This window comes from Odontesthes bonariensis, chromosome 1, assembly GCF_027942865.1.
Source record: "Odontesthes bonariensis isolate fOdoBon6 chromosome 1, fOdoBon6.hap1, whole genome shotgun sequence".
NCBI lineage: Eukaryota > Metazoa > Chordata > Actinopteri > Atheriniformes > Atherinopsidae > Odontesthes > Odontesthes bonariensis.
The window spans coordinates 40,625,545-40,637,612 of NC_134506.1; the positions used below are offsets into that span (position 1 = coordinate 40,625,545).

At 43.4% G+C, this 12,068-nt stretch overlaps 1 protein-coding gene across 3 annotated transcripts in view; it reads left to right on the forward strand.

Annotated features, from left to right (window-relative positions):
* Window positions 1-986: 986 nt before the first annotated feature.
* wdhd1 (WD repeat and HMG-box DNA binding protein 1) overlaps window positions 987-12,068 on the forward strand; it is a 41,250-nt gene continuing 30,168 nt past the window's right edge. Inside the window, exons 1-11 of one of the 3 annotated variants that reach the window (XM_075472308.1) lie at window positions 987-1,034; window positions 1,329-1,422; window positions 2,635-2,746; window positions 2,824-2,975; window positions 4,437-4,548; window positions 7,599-7,649; window positions 7,728-7,823; window positions 7,906-7,998; window positions 10,569-10,675; window positions 11,190-11,334; window positions 11,745-11,955. In XM_075472308.1, coding sequence (XP_075328423.1) covers window positions 1,346-1,422; window positions 2,635-2,746; window positions 2,824-2,975; window positions 4,437-4,548; window positions 7,599-7,649; window positions 7,728-7,823; window positions 7,906-7,998; window positions 10,569-10,675; window positions 11,190-11,334; window positions 11,745-11,955 — 1,156 coding nt within the window. In that variant the 5' untranslated portion in view covers window positions 987-1,034; window positions 1,329-1,345. Of the gene's footprint in view, window positions 1,042-1,328; window positions 1,423-2,634; window positions 2,747-2,823; window positions 2,976-4,436; window positions 4,549-7,598; window positions 7,650-7,727; window positions 7,824-7,905; window positions 7,999-10,568; window positions 10,676-11,189; window positions 11,335-11,744; window positions 11,956-12,068 lie in introns of all 3 variants that reach the window. The other 2 variants (XM_075472299.1, XM_075472316.1) reach the window with 2 other exon arrangements.

Here is a 12,068-nt window from a genome sequence, read left to right on the forward strand (position 1 = left end):
AACGCCAACATCTCCGTAGACAGTCTGGTTCCCCATCTATTGATTTTCCTGAACCACTTACATAAAATATCAATATTGTCTTGTATGATCTGGTTATCAGGCACCTTTTTTAGCAGCTCAAATCCAATATTTAACGCTAAAATAGATGTGTGATATCCAAACCTGAGAAATTAAAGTTTATTCCTGATTTTTGAGTTTATCCGGGACTGTTTTTACTCATCCAAGCTCATGTGTAAGACCTCAGAAGTGCTTCACATGTGCATGCTCTCATTTTGAGTCATTTTTAACACAGTTGTCTGTTAATAGAGAACTTCATGTTGCACTGATCAACATCATCCTGAGCAAAAGATAAGAGGTGCATGAGCTCTGCAACGATAGCAGCTTAAATGTGTAAATAATCAAATAAAAAGCAGTGCTGTGTGAAAATAATTGTTTCCGTTTGTGGCTTTCATTGCACACTCTCATTTTTTGTTTTTTCCAGTCACCACCTCAGAGTGCAAATACAAAACATTCCTCCGTCTGACCAAATGAAAGCAAAATGAACTCAGATCACATCTTCATCTGCTGTTTGTAGAACAATTACATGCAGGATAAAAACAACATTTACAATGGAAGATTTATAATGCTTATACACAACAACATCAGACACAAATATGAGCTTTGTTGTATGCTTTAAATTCCTCAATAAACTGTGTTAAACAATATAGTTTTTCCTTTGGGGCTTCATAAAGTATCACTCAATTCGGTTCAGTTTCTACATTTCTTCATTAACAACTGTTAATGTATCAAATTAAACAAACAGGGAAATTTAGACATAAATATATGCATTTGTTTTAACCGTAAGATTCCATGTTTGTGTTGAACGTTCATAAAACAAAACAAAAATCCGGCTCAAACGGCTCCACTCGATTATGGGCGGGGTTTTCAAGTCTGCGTCATGACGTCCTGGCGGGAGTTGTGACGCATCGTTTCCTTGTTTTCAACTCAGCGCGGGAGATCCAAGCGAGCAGTCTGTGGAGTCATCCGGGGAAGTTGTAAGTTGTAAGTTTTGTCGTAGAAACTTGAATTTAGAGAAATAGCCATTTATTCTTTAAGTATTACGAGCTGAACGCTTATGCACGCCAACAGCGTGCAGTATGAACCATCTTCCACGGATTTATTTGGCTTGAACTTTTAGCGTTAGCCTTACTGCTTTGCTAGCTGGTATCTGCAACAGCAATAGGGAAGGATTACAGAGGATGGCTGTGTTGTACAGAGGCGTTACAGATGTGTAATGTTCATGCACTGCTTCCACTGCACGTTTTAATGATTGTTTTCTTCATGTTCAGTCTGGCGGTTTGTCAAAATGCCTTGTGAGAGGAAGCCGATGCGCTACGGGCACTCGGAGGGACACACCGAGGTCTGCTTCGATGACTCTGGGAAGTAAGTCAGATCTTAGGCAGACAAGTTTTATCTAACAGCCTCACTGGAGCGCCTTCTTTTGTTCACAATAATATAGTACATTAAAAACAGATCATTTGGGCTATAATCAGTATCATTTTTTAAATTATTAATCATTAAATCGGCGCATGTCCTCTTTTTTTTGGTGCACAAACTCAACAAATCTGCAAATAGAAGGTTAATTTCTGAAGGCTTACTGTGTGACAAGTCAATATTCACATACAGATTTTTGTAAATGTCATTCATAATCATTTTCCTGCTCTAAACAGCTAGTCAAGGAGTTCATGTGCAGATTAATTCGTATTCTTTATTGATTTATTCAATGATTGAGAAGCAATAGTCACCTAGCTTTGGATTTTTCACCCACTAAAAGGGAACCTGAGCTGGGTCTAACTATTAGGTTAGTTTTAGCATACTGATGATGTGTTGTTGCAGTAGTGGTTTTTCTTAGTTCTACATTTTTTTAATTGGGTTAATTTGAATTTTAATGAATTAGTTTATTGGATTATGATTGGCTTGAATTGGACTGTATCTTTGAAGTGCCTTGAGATGGTATTTGTTGTGATTTATCACAGTATAAGTAAATGCCTCATTTGATGCCTTTTGTGCACAAAATCCACTTAAAAAAACGATTATAGCAAAAACACATTTGCTGTAAATAAGGTAAATCTGGCAGGAAATTGTTATTCGTGTAAACTTATAAGACAGCAAAGTTGGCAGCTCAGTTTCTTCTCAGTGTCTGAGGTACATTTAACCCACTTTCAGAAATAAATGCAGCTGTGATGCTGTCCTGTAACAAAGGTTGAATGGAAATAACTTCAGTTTTTTTGGTCAAATCAAAGTGAAATTTAGCAACACGAATCAATAATATGTGTTCTGTTAGCTGTGATGTAAGCTTTGATGATGTTTTTCTATCAGTCAGAAGTAATTTAACACTGTCTCATCATCTTAATGCTTGTAGGTTACCATAGCAACATGTTTAGCTCAACAGGTTATAATATATAACATCTGATGAGGATCTGTGTTGCCCAGTGAAATAGTTGTTTTAGGCTCACCTCATTAATCTTTATTGTACATCCCTCAGGTGCAGGCTTGGTATTGTTTTACAAGCTCTAAAACCCAGAATTTTACAGAAAAACTGAATTGTGCTGCACAAAGTTGTCCAAATCTGACTCAGATGCAATTTTTTCTCAGATTTATTGTGACTTGCGGGAACGACGGAGATGTTCGGATATGGGAAAGCCTCGATGATGACGATCCAAAGTTCATCACCGTCGGGGAAAAGGCTTACTCTCTCGCACTCAAGGTCGGTCCCCCGCTGGTTCCTTCCGGTTTTAGATCATGTGACGTGCGGTGAGTTACGTTGCGCTCTCTCCTCTGCAGAACGGGAAGCTGGTGACGGCGAGCTCCAACAACACGGTGCAGATCCACACGTTTCCTGACGGAGATCCGGATGGCATCCTGACGCGGTTCACCACCAACGCCACGCACGTCACCTTCAACAGCAGCGGCTCCAAAGTCGCTGCCGGGTCCAGGTACTCGAGCTGGAAAACGACCCGAGAAATTCTTCAAGTGTTTTGTGTTAAGCAGCGTGGATGTAAGCAGTAAATTAGGGGGAATGTGCACATTTTCAAAAGAGATGACTTCAGCCTTCAGAAAACAACTAAACCCTGAGAAATACCTTTAATTATGATTATTGAGAGGAAGAAAAAGAGAGAAGAGGTAAACGTTTCCTCACTGAAATGCTCCAGCATCTTTTACTTCCAATTTAAGAGACTGTGCGGTGCTTTAAATGTAAACGTACTTTATTTATACAGCCCTTTACAGACAATCATTACGGTGTACCAAAGTGCTTTACAGCAGGTAATAAATAAAGAGAAGAAGAAGTAAAAACAAATAAAAACAATAAAAGAACAGTGAAAGCAATAAAATACAACAAAATTGAATAAGATAAAAGTGTCATCATACTACTGGGTATTAAAAGAAATCCTAAATAAGTAGTTTTTTAGCCTAGATGAAGAGGCCCAGGTCAGAAATAAGAGGCAGCTGGACGGGGAGCTTATTCCAGAGCCTGGGGGCAGCTTTGGGAAAAGGCTCGCTCACCCCAGGGTTTGTATTCTGACCTGGGCACTTCCAGCAGAAACTGGTCTGCTGACCTCGGAGCTCTACCAGGACTGTTAAAAGCTCAGATAAATACGATGGGGCGAGGCCGTTAAGAGCTTTAAAAACAAACATTAAAAGTTTAAAATCAGTTCTATAAAGGACAGGAAGCCAATGGAGGGAGTTCAGAACAGGAGTGATGTGCACACGTCTGTTGGTGTTGGTTAAAAGACGGGCAGCAGCGTTCTGCACCAGCTGAAGGCGACTGAGAGAAGACTGGGAGACGCCCACATGAAGCGCATCGCAATAGTCTGACCTTGACCTTATCAGGGCATGGATGGCTTTCTCAAGGTCATGACGACTTAAAAACGTTTTAACTTTGACCAGGAGACGTAACTGGAAAAAAACTAGTCCTGACGACATTGTTCATTTTAAGGAACAAAACGGTGAAATTTGGAGATTCCTGAACAAAAGCTACCAATCATGAGTGCGTCACCTGACCGACAGGCGAGCGAATGTCACTTTTACTAAGTCAAACCATGCGCGTCTACGCGGCCTCGACTTCTCCTGTGGCGCCTGATCGGGCCGCCGTGCGTAATGTGCTCGGTGCTGTGCACGCTCCGACTAAAGAACGTGATCTGTTTTGTTCATCCAGCACAGCTTGAGCAACATTTCTTTTTATCGGTTTATGATTAGCCTTGACTTGGGTTAAATGTCTTGCTTGCAGCCTGAATTGATTTGCTGTACGCAGGTCTGTCACAGCGTGACGCCGTGTTCGATGCTGCTCGCCGGTGTGATATTGATGGTTAAAGTTCGAGCACTCGTGGTTGCAGGGGCTGTGCTCCCGTGGCTTCACTTTGCACACGTTCATTCTCCATCCCTCCATCTTTCCTCAGTGACTTCATGGTGAAGGTGGTGGAGGTGTCGGACAGCAGCCGGCAGAAGACGCTCCGAGGCCACGAAGCGCCAGTCCTCAGCGTCTCTTTTGACCCCAAAGATGACTTCTTGGTGAGCTTAATGATAAAAATCTTTGTGTTGGATAACAAGCAGGGGTCTCACATAAAATAGGGCCTTAAAGGGATGTCTGGTAATCCTCCCGGATCTATGAAAACATCTGGAGTACGTGGTCCGGTGCGGAGAGCTTTGACCCGTGAATACAAACATTTTGGGGTGAGGAGTGCTGAACAGAACTTAAATATCTCTGTTCATATCACACCTTACAGATTGACTTTTATGTCTTCTTGACGTCCACAAGAGAAAAATGGCTGAAGCTCTTCTTCAGGTGGCAAAAAGAAACAACAAGGTTCCTGACAGATTGATCCAAACAGCGTCGTAGCAATCTAATGAACCTTCATTTGGCTAATTACGGACTAAATTGTAACGAGAAGTGCAATTACTCCTCTAATTCCAAATCGAAAGCTTCCTGGTGGAATTTTTCTCTTGAAACAAACAAGTTTAACGTGAATAAACGAGTTTTGTTCATATTCGGTGTTACATCCAAACATATTGTGTGTATCTTTCAGGTCTAACTGACAAGGTGAATGTGTTTCCTTCCTCTCAGATGCTCGTGAATATGTCTAAAAGTCTGTGTTTTCAGTTCTGCTTTGTGTCTAAGCGTCTCAGTTTTTGATTTGCTTGGCAGATGCTGGCTAAAAACCCTAAAAGATGCTTTTTTTAGGGTTCTGTTGGTTTCATTTTGGCTGCATGTGAACGTGAGCTTGAAGGAGACTTTAAATGTTTTGTACTGTGTGAGCTCGAGACTGAGCCGTTAATGGTCGGTTAGTTGGTTTTGCTTTGCGTTCACCTGTTTGTAGTCGCAGCAGCAAACACAACCGTGAGTTTATAAGTCGGCTGGAGTTTCTGTTCCACATCAGGGGTGGTAAAGTGGAAATGTTTGGCTTTTTTTCTTTTTTTTTTTTCTTTGAGTGTGTTTATTGGCATGTATTTTAAGTTTTTTTTTACAGTGGAGAGCCGACTACAGGTGAAGGAAAACATTTAACTGGAGGGGTGTACTATGAAGCGAGTTCAAAAGGCTTATTGCTTGAAAACACAGAACGTCACCATTTATGACCACGAGTGTTCAAGATGGGCAGCAGCTCGTTAAACGGATTCAGACAAACAAAAAAAACTGAAACAGGGGTGGTCCATGGCGTAGTGGGTTGAGCAGGCGTCCCATGTACAGAGGCTACAGTCCTCGCTGCAGCTGGCCCCGGTTAGAGTCCCGCATCAGACGGCCCTTTGCTGTAGGTCGTTCCCCCTCTCTCTGCCCGCTGTTTCCTGTCTCTCTGAACTATCCTATCCATTAAAGGCATAAAAAACGGGAAACAAGATTTCAATACATTAAGAAACACAGAATCAAGTCAAAGAATCAGACAATTTGGCTAAAATTGCCCATGAGATAAAGATTAAGTCCGTCAATCAAAACATCTGCAGCCACATGCAGGTCGCTCCACATCCTCTTAAAAAAAAGTCCAGAGAAACCAGATCTTTAAGTTTCTTTTTGAAGTTAATTCCAAGTAAATGGAGCCGCAAACCTCCATCCATCATCTGCCTCTTCTCCGGGGGTCGGGTCGCGGGGGCAGCAGCTTGAGCAAAGAGACCCAGGCGTCCCTGTCCCCGGCCACTTCCTCCAGCTCTTCTGGGGGGACCCCGAGGCGTTCCCAGGCCAGCCGAGAGACATAGTCTCTCCAACGTGTCCTGGGTCTTCCCCGGGGCCTCCTCCCAGTGGGACGGGCCCGGAACACCTCACCGGGGAGGCGTCCAGGAGGCATCCTAACCAGATGCCCGAGCCACCTCATCTGACTCCTCTTGATGCGGAGGAGCAGCGGTTCTACTCCGAGCCCCTCCAGGATGACCGAGCTTCTCACCCTATCTCTAAGGGAGAGCCCAGACACCCTGCGGAGGAAACTCATTTCGGCCGCTTGTATTCACGATCTCGTTCTCTCGGTCACTACCCACAGCTCGTGACCATAGGTGAGGGTAGGAACATAGATTGACCGGTAAATCGAGAGCTTCGCCTTCTGGCTCAGCTCCTTCTTCACCACGACGGGCCGGTGCAGAGCCCGCATCACTGCAGACACCGCACCAATCCGTCTGTCAATCTCCTGCTCCATTCGTCCTTCACTCGTGAACAAGACCCCGAGATACTTGAACTCCTCCACTTGGGGGAAGGATCTCATTCCCGACCTGGAGAGAGCATTCCACCCTTTTCCGGCTGAGGACCATGGTCTCAGATTTGGAGGCCGCAAACCTGAACGCCTTTTTTCCCCAGTTCAGTTCTGACTTTAGGAACAGACCGTAAAAAAGATCCTGAGAACGAAGATTATAAGATTCTGTGCTCCTCTGACTGATGTAGGTCAGAAGGTAGGACTTAGAAATTAGAATACGCCAGTGACTGAGTCTAGGAGCAGACAAAGAAGACCATCCAACACGAGCAAACAATGATGTGTGAGAGATTTAAAATTGGTGATGAACCTCAGAGCTCCATGATGCACGGTATACAGGGACTGTAAGCTTTTAAAGGAGGCGTGCATGTACACGTAAAAACCAGTTTTAAATCATAAAAACCTAGGTGGACGGTGTTAAAAGCAAGTTGTAACTGTGGAAGGGCTTGGACAGGAAGCAGAAGTGCCCAGGACTGACCCTTGTGGCACACCTTTTGTCAAAGTGGGTGAGCTGGAGGTGCGGCCGTCCACCTGCACACACCGAGATCTGTCCGTCGGGTCATTTTTTTAAACCAGTGTGGTCTGATGGTCCTGCTTTATGTGTGCAAGGATGGAGTATCAAAAGCTTTAGACGGATCGATTAAAAGGGGCTGTTTGTTATCTATAAAATCATTAAAAGCTGCTGTAACTGTGCTGTGTCTGTTTCTAAAACAGCCTGGCTTGAGTTTAGGACCATCTTACACCAAATGAGATCACAGGAGCGAACCACGACAAGAGAAAAGTCCGCCTGAGCACACCTGGACGAGCCATTTGTCCTACTTCATCGTACACCCCTCTGACTGCACGTTTGAATCCAGAGGATGGCACATCACAGCTGTCTGCTCTCTTTTTCAGGCCTCCGCCAGCTGTGACGGCTCCGTGGTGGTGTGGAATATTGAGGAGCAGGTACGCCCGTGTTTCACAGAACGGCCGCGGCGTCCCTCTTTATTTTTTCACCTGACGATTGTTTGTCCTCTCCCTCAGACTCAGGTGATCAGTTGGCCTCTGCTGCAGAAGACGAACGACGTGAGCAATGCGAAGTCTCTGTGTCGGTTGGCCTTTCAGCCCGCGGCGACCAAGGTCAGTGCTGCAGCCGATTGTGTCTTAGGAGGTTTGATGGAAACGTCAGTCCTAAAGTAACACAGAAATGCTTGTGTGTCAGTTTTTGGCGGTTCCTGTGGAAACCAAGGTGCACCTGTATGAGCGAGGGTCCTGGGATCATGTGAGCACGCTGTCTGATGATCTGCTCTCGCAGGTGAGAGCGAGTCTAACTCACGCTTTTCCCTTTTCACAATGTTGAACTGACTCCACGTTTCTTTATGAGAAAGATTTTACACATTTAAGACACGAGGTGATGCAATATGAAGCAAACAAAGAGCTTCCTCAGGGTCTGTGGGCCGAAACACGATGTTCACGACTATGTTTTCAACAGAGTAGAACCCTGTTATCACCCTAAATCGGGGCTATTCAAATGGCGGCCCACGGGCCACATGCGGCCCAGAGGCAAATACCCGAGTGGCCCAACTTGTTGTTCAGCCAAAAAAGCAGAGAAAAACCATGAAAAACACAGTTAGCGAAAAATTAGATCAAAACTCCAACTGAAAAAGTACGTCTCTCTCAACCCTCAAAAGAAAAATTGACGATGAAAACCGTCATTTTAACCCTGCCTGGGCGGACAGATACTGTTTTATTTTACCACCAACTCCAAACGGTAAACTTATGTGTTTACTTTGCAATGACTCTGTTGCGGTACTTAAGGAGAATAATGTCCGGAGACACCACCTGGAAAAACACCCGACTTTGATTTCATTTCAAAAGGGAGACGACATTTTGTGACGAAAATATTCTTTTTAGTCATTTAAAGTGAAAAGTAGCATTGCTGTTACCTCAGGTTCTATTTATTTAGAGAAGTTTTTAATGCACTTTTTGATGTTCTCATGTCAGATATGTTTATTTCATTTCAAAAGGGAAAACTATTTCATCCGCATTGATGTGCACTTTTTGTTTTAATGCTCGGGTTATTTCAGGAGCGAGAGTATTGCGACTACCTCGGTTCATTTAAAAGTTTTGAATTGTGTTTTTATGCACTTTTTTTCCAGGGGCACTCATTTGGGTGCAGTTTGCAGTTTATGCCACTAGATGTCACCCTACACACTTGACCTTGTGATGCATCTTTAACACAGTTTTCTAAATAAATGTTATAGGATGTATATTAGCAGTCCCTCCGGGATTTCGCAATTATTTATTTATTAATTTTTTAATTGTTTTATTTTTATTATTATTATTTTTTTTGCAATCAAAATCACTGATTTTTGTGGCGCTACTTTAGAAATATTTGCAAGGAATTTTGCAATATTTTTTCCTCATTAAAGCGCTTCCAAAATCTACATATAGAAGAAAAAAGACGAGAGCAAAAAAAAACAAAAAAACAAGCAGGTAGATTGGACACACAAACATTTTTATTCTCTAAAGAACTTAAACAGCTTGATATCAGCAGACACTGACACACAACAAATGTCCTGAACAGCTTTAAGTTTTTCATTTTGTGATTCAGTCGCTGTGGTTTGCCTCTGGTCCTTTCTTCTTAAAGTGTTGTTCGGCATGTTGATGTTTGATTCCTTGTGAATGGGAGTCAGTTGTAGATTTCCTTCGGTGCAGAACAGAAGGACACCGCTTTGCTCGGTCCTTTTGCGCTCATGCATGACCGGAAGTGTGACTTTGTTACCCGCCATATCGATCTCAGACTATAACTTTAAGTACTTCAAGGACATCAAGTGGTACAAGTAAGAAATACTGCCACCTGCGGGTGGGAGTTAGTCACTGAAATCCAATTATTTTGATCATTTTTGTGTAAAATTTGCAATAAACTCACAATTATGCATTAGTGTGAAAAAACATGGGGATCTCTGTTGTGTATTAGGGACATTTGGCTCTTCTTTTTTTCATCCACAGCTTTTACTTGGAGTATTTGTGTATTTCGTTGCACCCCGTGTCTGCAGGTGAAATGCAACACTGTCTGCTAGCAGTCGTCTCTCTACTAGCTTGGTGCAGCTTAGTTACCCATCTGTGTCGACAAGCCTTCTAACCACAGCAGTGTGTTGGCTGTTTTATGACCACTTTGTTTATTTTAATATTATTATTGTTGTTAATAACTGTATGTTTTTATTGTCGACTTTTATTGTATTTTATGTGCACTTCTTGTGAAGCACTTTGTGACCTTCATTGTCTGAGAAAGGTGCTATATAAATAAATATTACTTACTTACTTACTTACCTTTAATGTGGCTGATCTCACACAGTCGGCATGTTTGAGATCAGTCGCTCCTAACTTTCTCTGACATCGTGCGTTTAAGCGTAGCAGACAGTTTTTGTTATCGGGGATAAATAATAATAATGATAATAAATTTTATCTATAACGCACTTTACATTTACAACAAAATCTCAAAGTGCTACAGTGGGATAAAAGACCAATACTAAGATCAAAAGCAGGGACAGTAAAATCGGAAAAATACACAAGTAGTGAGTCCTTTAAATGAAATGAAAACAGGACGGAGCTTTTAAAGGAAGATCATTAAAAACATGATGAAACAAATGCGTTGGGATATTAAATGACCTCCGAAGGGTTCAGTGACCGGGACATCAGATGTCAGAGCTCAGCTCGTGTGAATGAACACTTTCCATCCCATTCTGTGTTTCTCACTACATCTGATTGAGTTAATGTTAGAAAAAAAACTTCTTTAGACTGCAGTAGAAGAAGAAGTCGCTCAGTCTGCCTGTTGTCTCTCAGAAACATTTAAGATCTCGTCCCTTCCTGTTTCCTCTGCAGCCCATCAACGTGGTGACCTGGTCTCCGTGCGGTCGGTTCCTGGCAGCCGGCTGTGTGGGCGGTTTGCTCGCTGTGTGGGACGTGGACAGCAAGCTGTGCGTGGAAAGGTGTGTAATGGCTGTGTGCTCAAGCTCAGAGGTGGATTTACTTAAAGTGGCCCCAGAGACGCCTGCACATGGCGTTTCTCCTGCCTGCTGACATTAATCACCATGAATCCTCTTTCAGCACAGGTTTCTGATGCATTAAGCTCCCTTTTGAATTTTACTCTCTAAGATTTGGGGAAATAATAATGGCGTCGTGGACCAAAGTGTTAGAACTGGTTCTGTTGATGCTGCTGCCTTGGCTTGAATTCTTTTAGGACTTCATCAGTCGGGTTCCAGCTTTTAGACGGAGGCTCGTCATCGTTTTTCATCGTTTTTTAGATTTCCTCCAGACAAATTCAGTCAGATTAAGATCCGCTTTGCCGACGCACGCAAGTGACGGAGAGCGTCCGGGACGACTATAAATGAGGCTTTACATTGGTGCACACAGCTTTGTCCTCATCGGGGCGGCGGTGCAGCTTCTGATCCGTCTCTCTTACAGAAATGAACTTCCTTTGATCACGTTTCGTCTTTGCTGCAGGCAGAAACACGAGAAAGGCTTCACGGTGTGCGGTCTGGCCTGGCATCCATCAGGCAGCCAGATCGCCTACACAGACACGGAGGGCTGCCTGGGTCTGCTGGATGGCCTCTCCACCTCCACCCCGGACACCACCAACACCAACAAAGTAAAAACCAGCATGTAGCTGATCCCTTTTTTTTTTTTTTTTTACTCTCTTCTTCCTCAGCTCATCCGGGGGTTTCGGAGGATTATCCAGCTGCGGTTGGGCATGGCTCTGGTTTTAGTTTTAGTTTATTTAAGCTGGAATACATCGCCATGACGACACGGAACGGATTAGATTCAGAGAATGCGATAACACTGAAAAAAGGAGTGGCGCTTAAATTCATCTTGACAATCACGGCTGGTTTTTAATGGTGCAAAGCTGGTTTTATTGTAAATGGTGTCACGTGATTCCTGAAGTCATCACTTTTCCAATTCTTTTATCACTCATTGTCACGGGAAAGACGCTCCGTCTCTGTTTTTAAACATTCTTTCTACCCTTAACTTCCGGCTGTAAATTACTCGCTGGACTCTCAGCAGGCGCCTGCAAAGAAACTTCCCAAAGACTACGACGACCTGTTTGACGACGACGACGAGAGACCTATGGACGAAGGCCTGAGTGACACACACTCGCCAGCAAAGAAACCCGTCGCCAGAGAGGACGAGGACGAGGACGAGGATTTCCTGATACCGTCCACCGGGCGGGTGAGGAACAGAGGGGTGATCCTGGATGATGAGAACTCGCTGGGTGAGTGAAGGATGGCTTCAGTGATGCTCTGAATACAGACGACTGATGAACAAACGATGATTTCACATCCCTTCATAAGCTCTAATAATGTTGTTCTTTTGTGTTGATCTCTG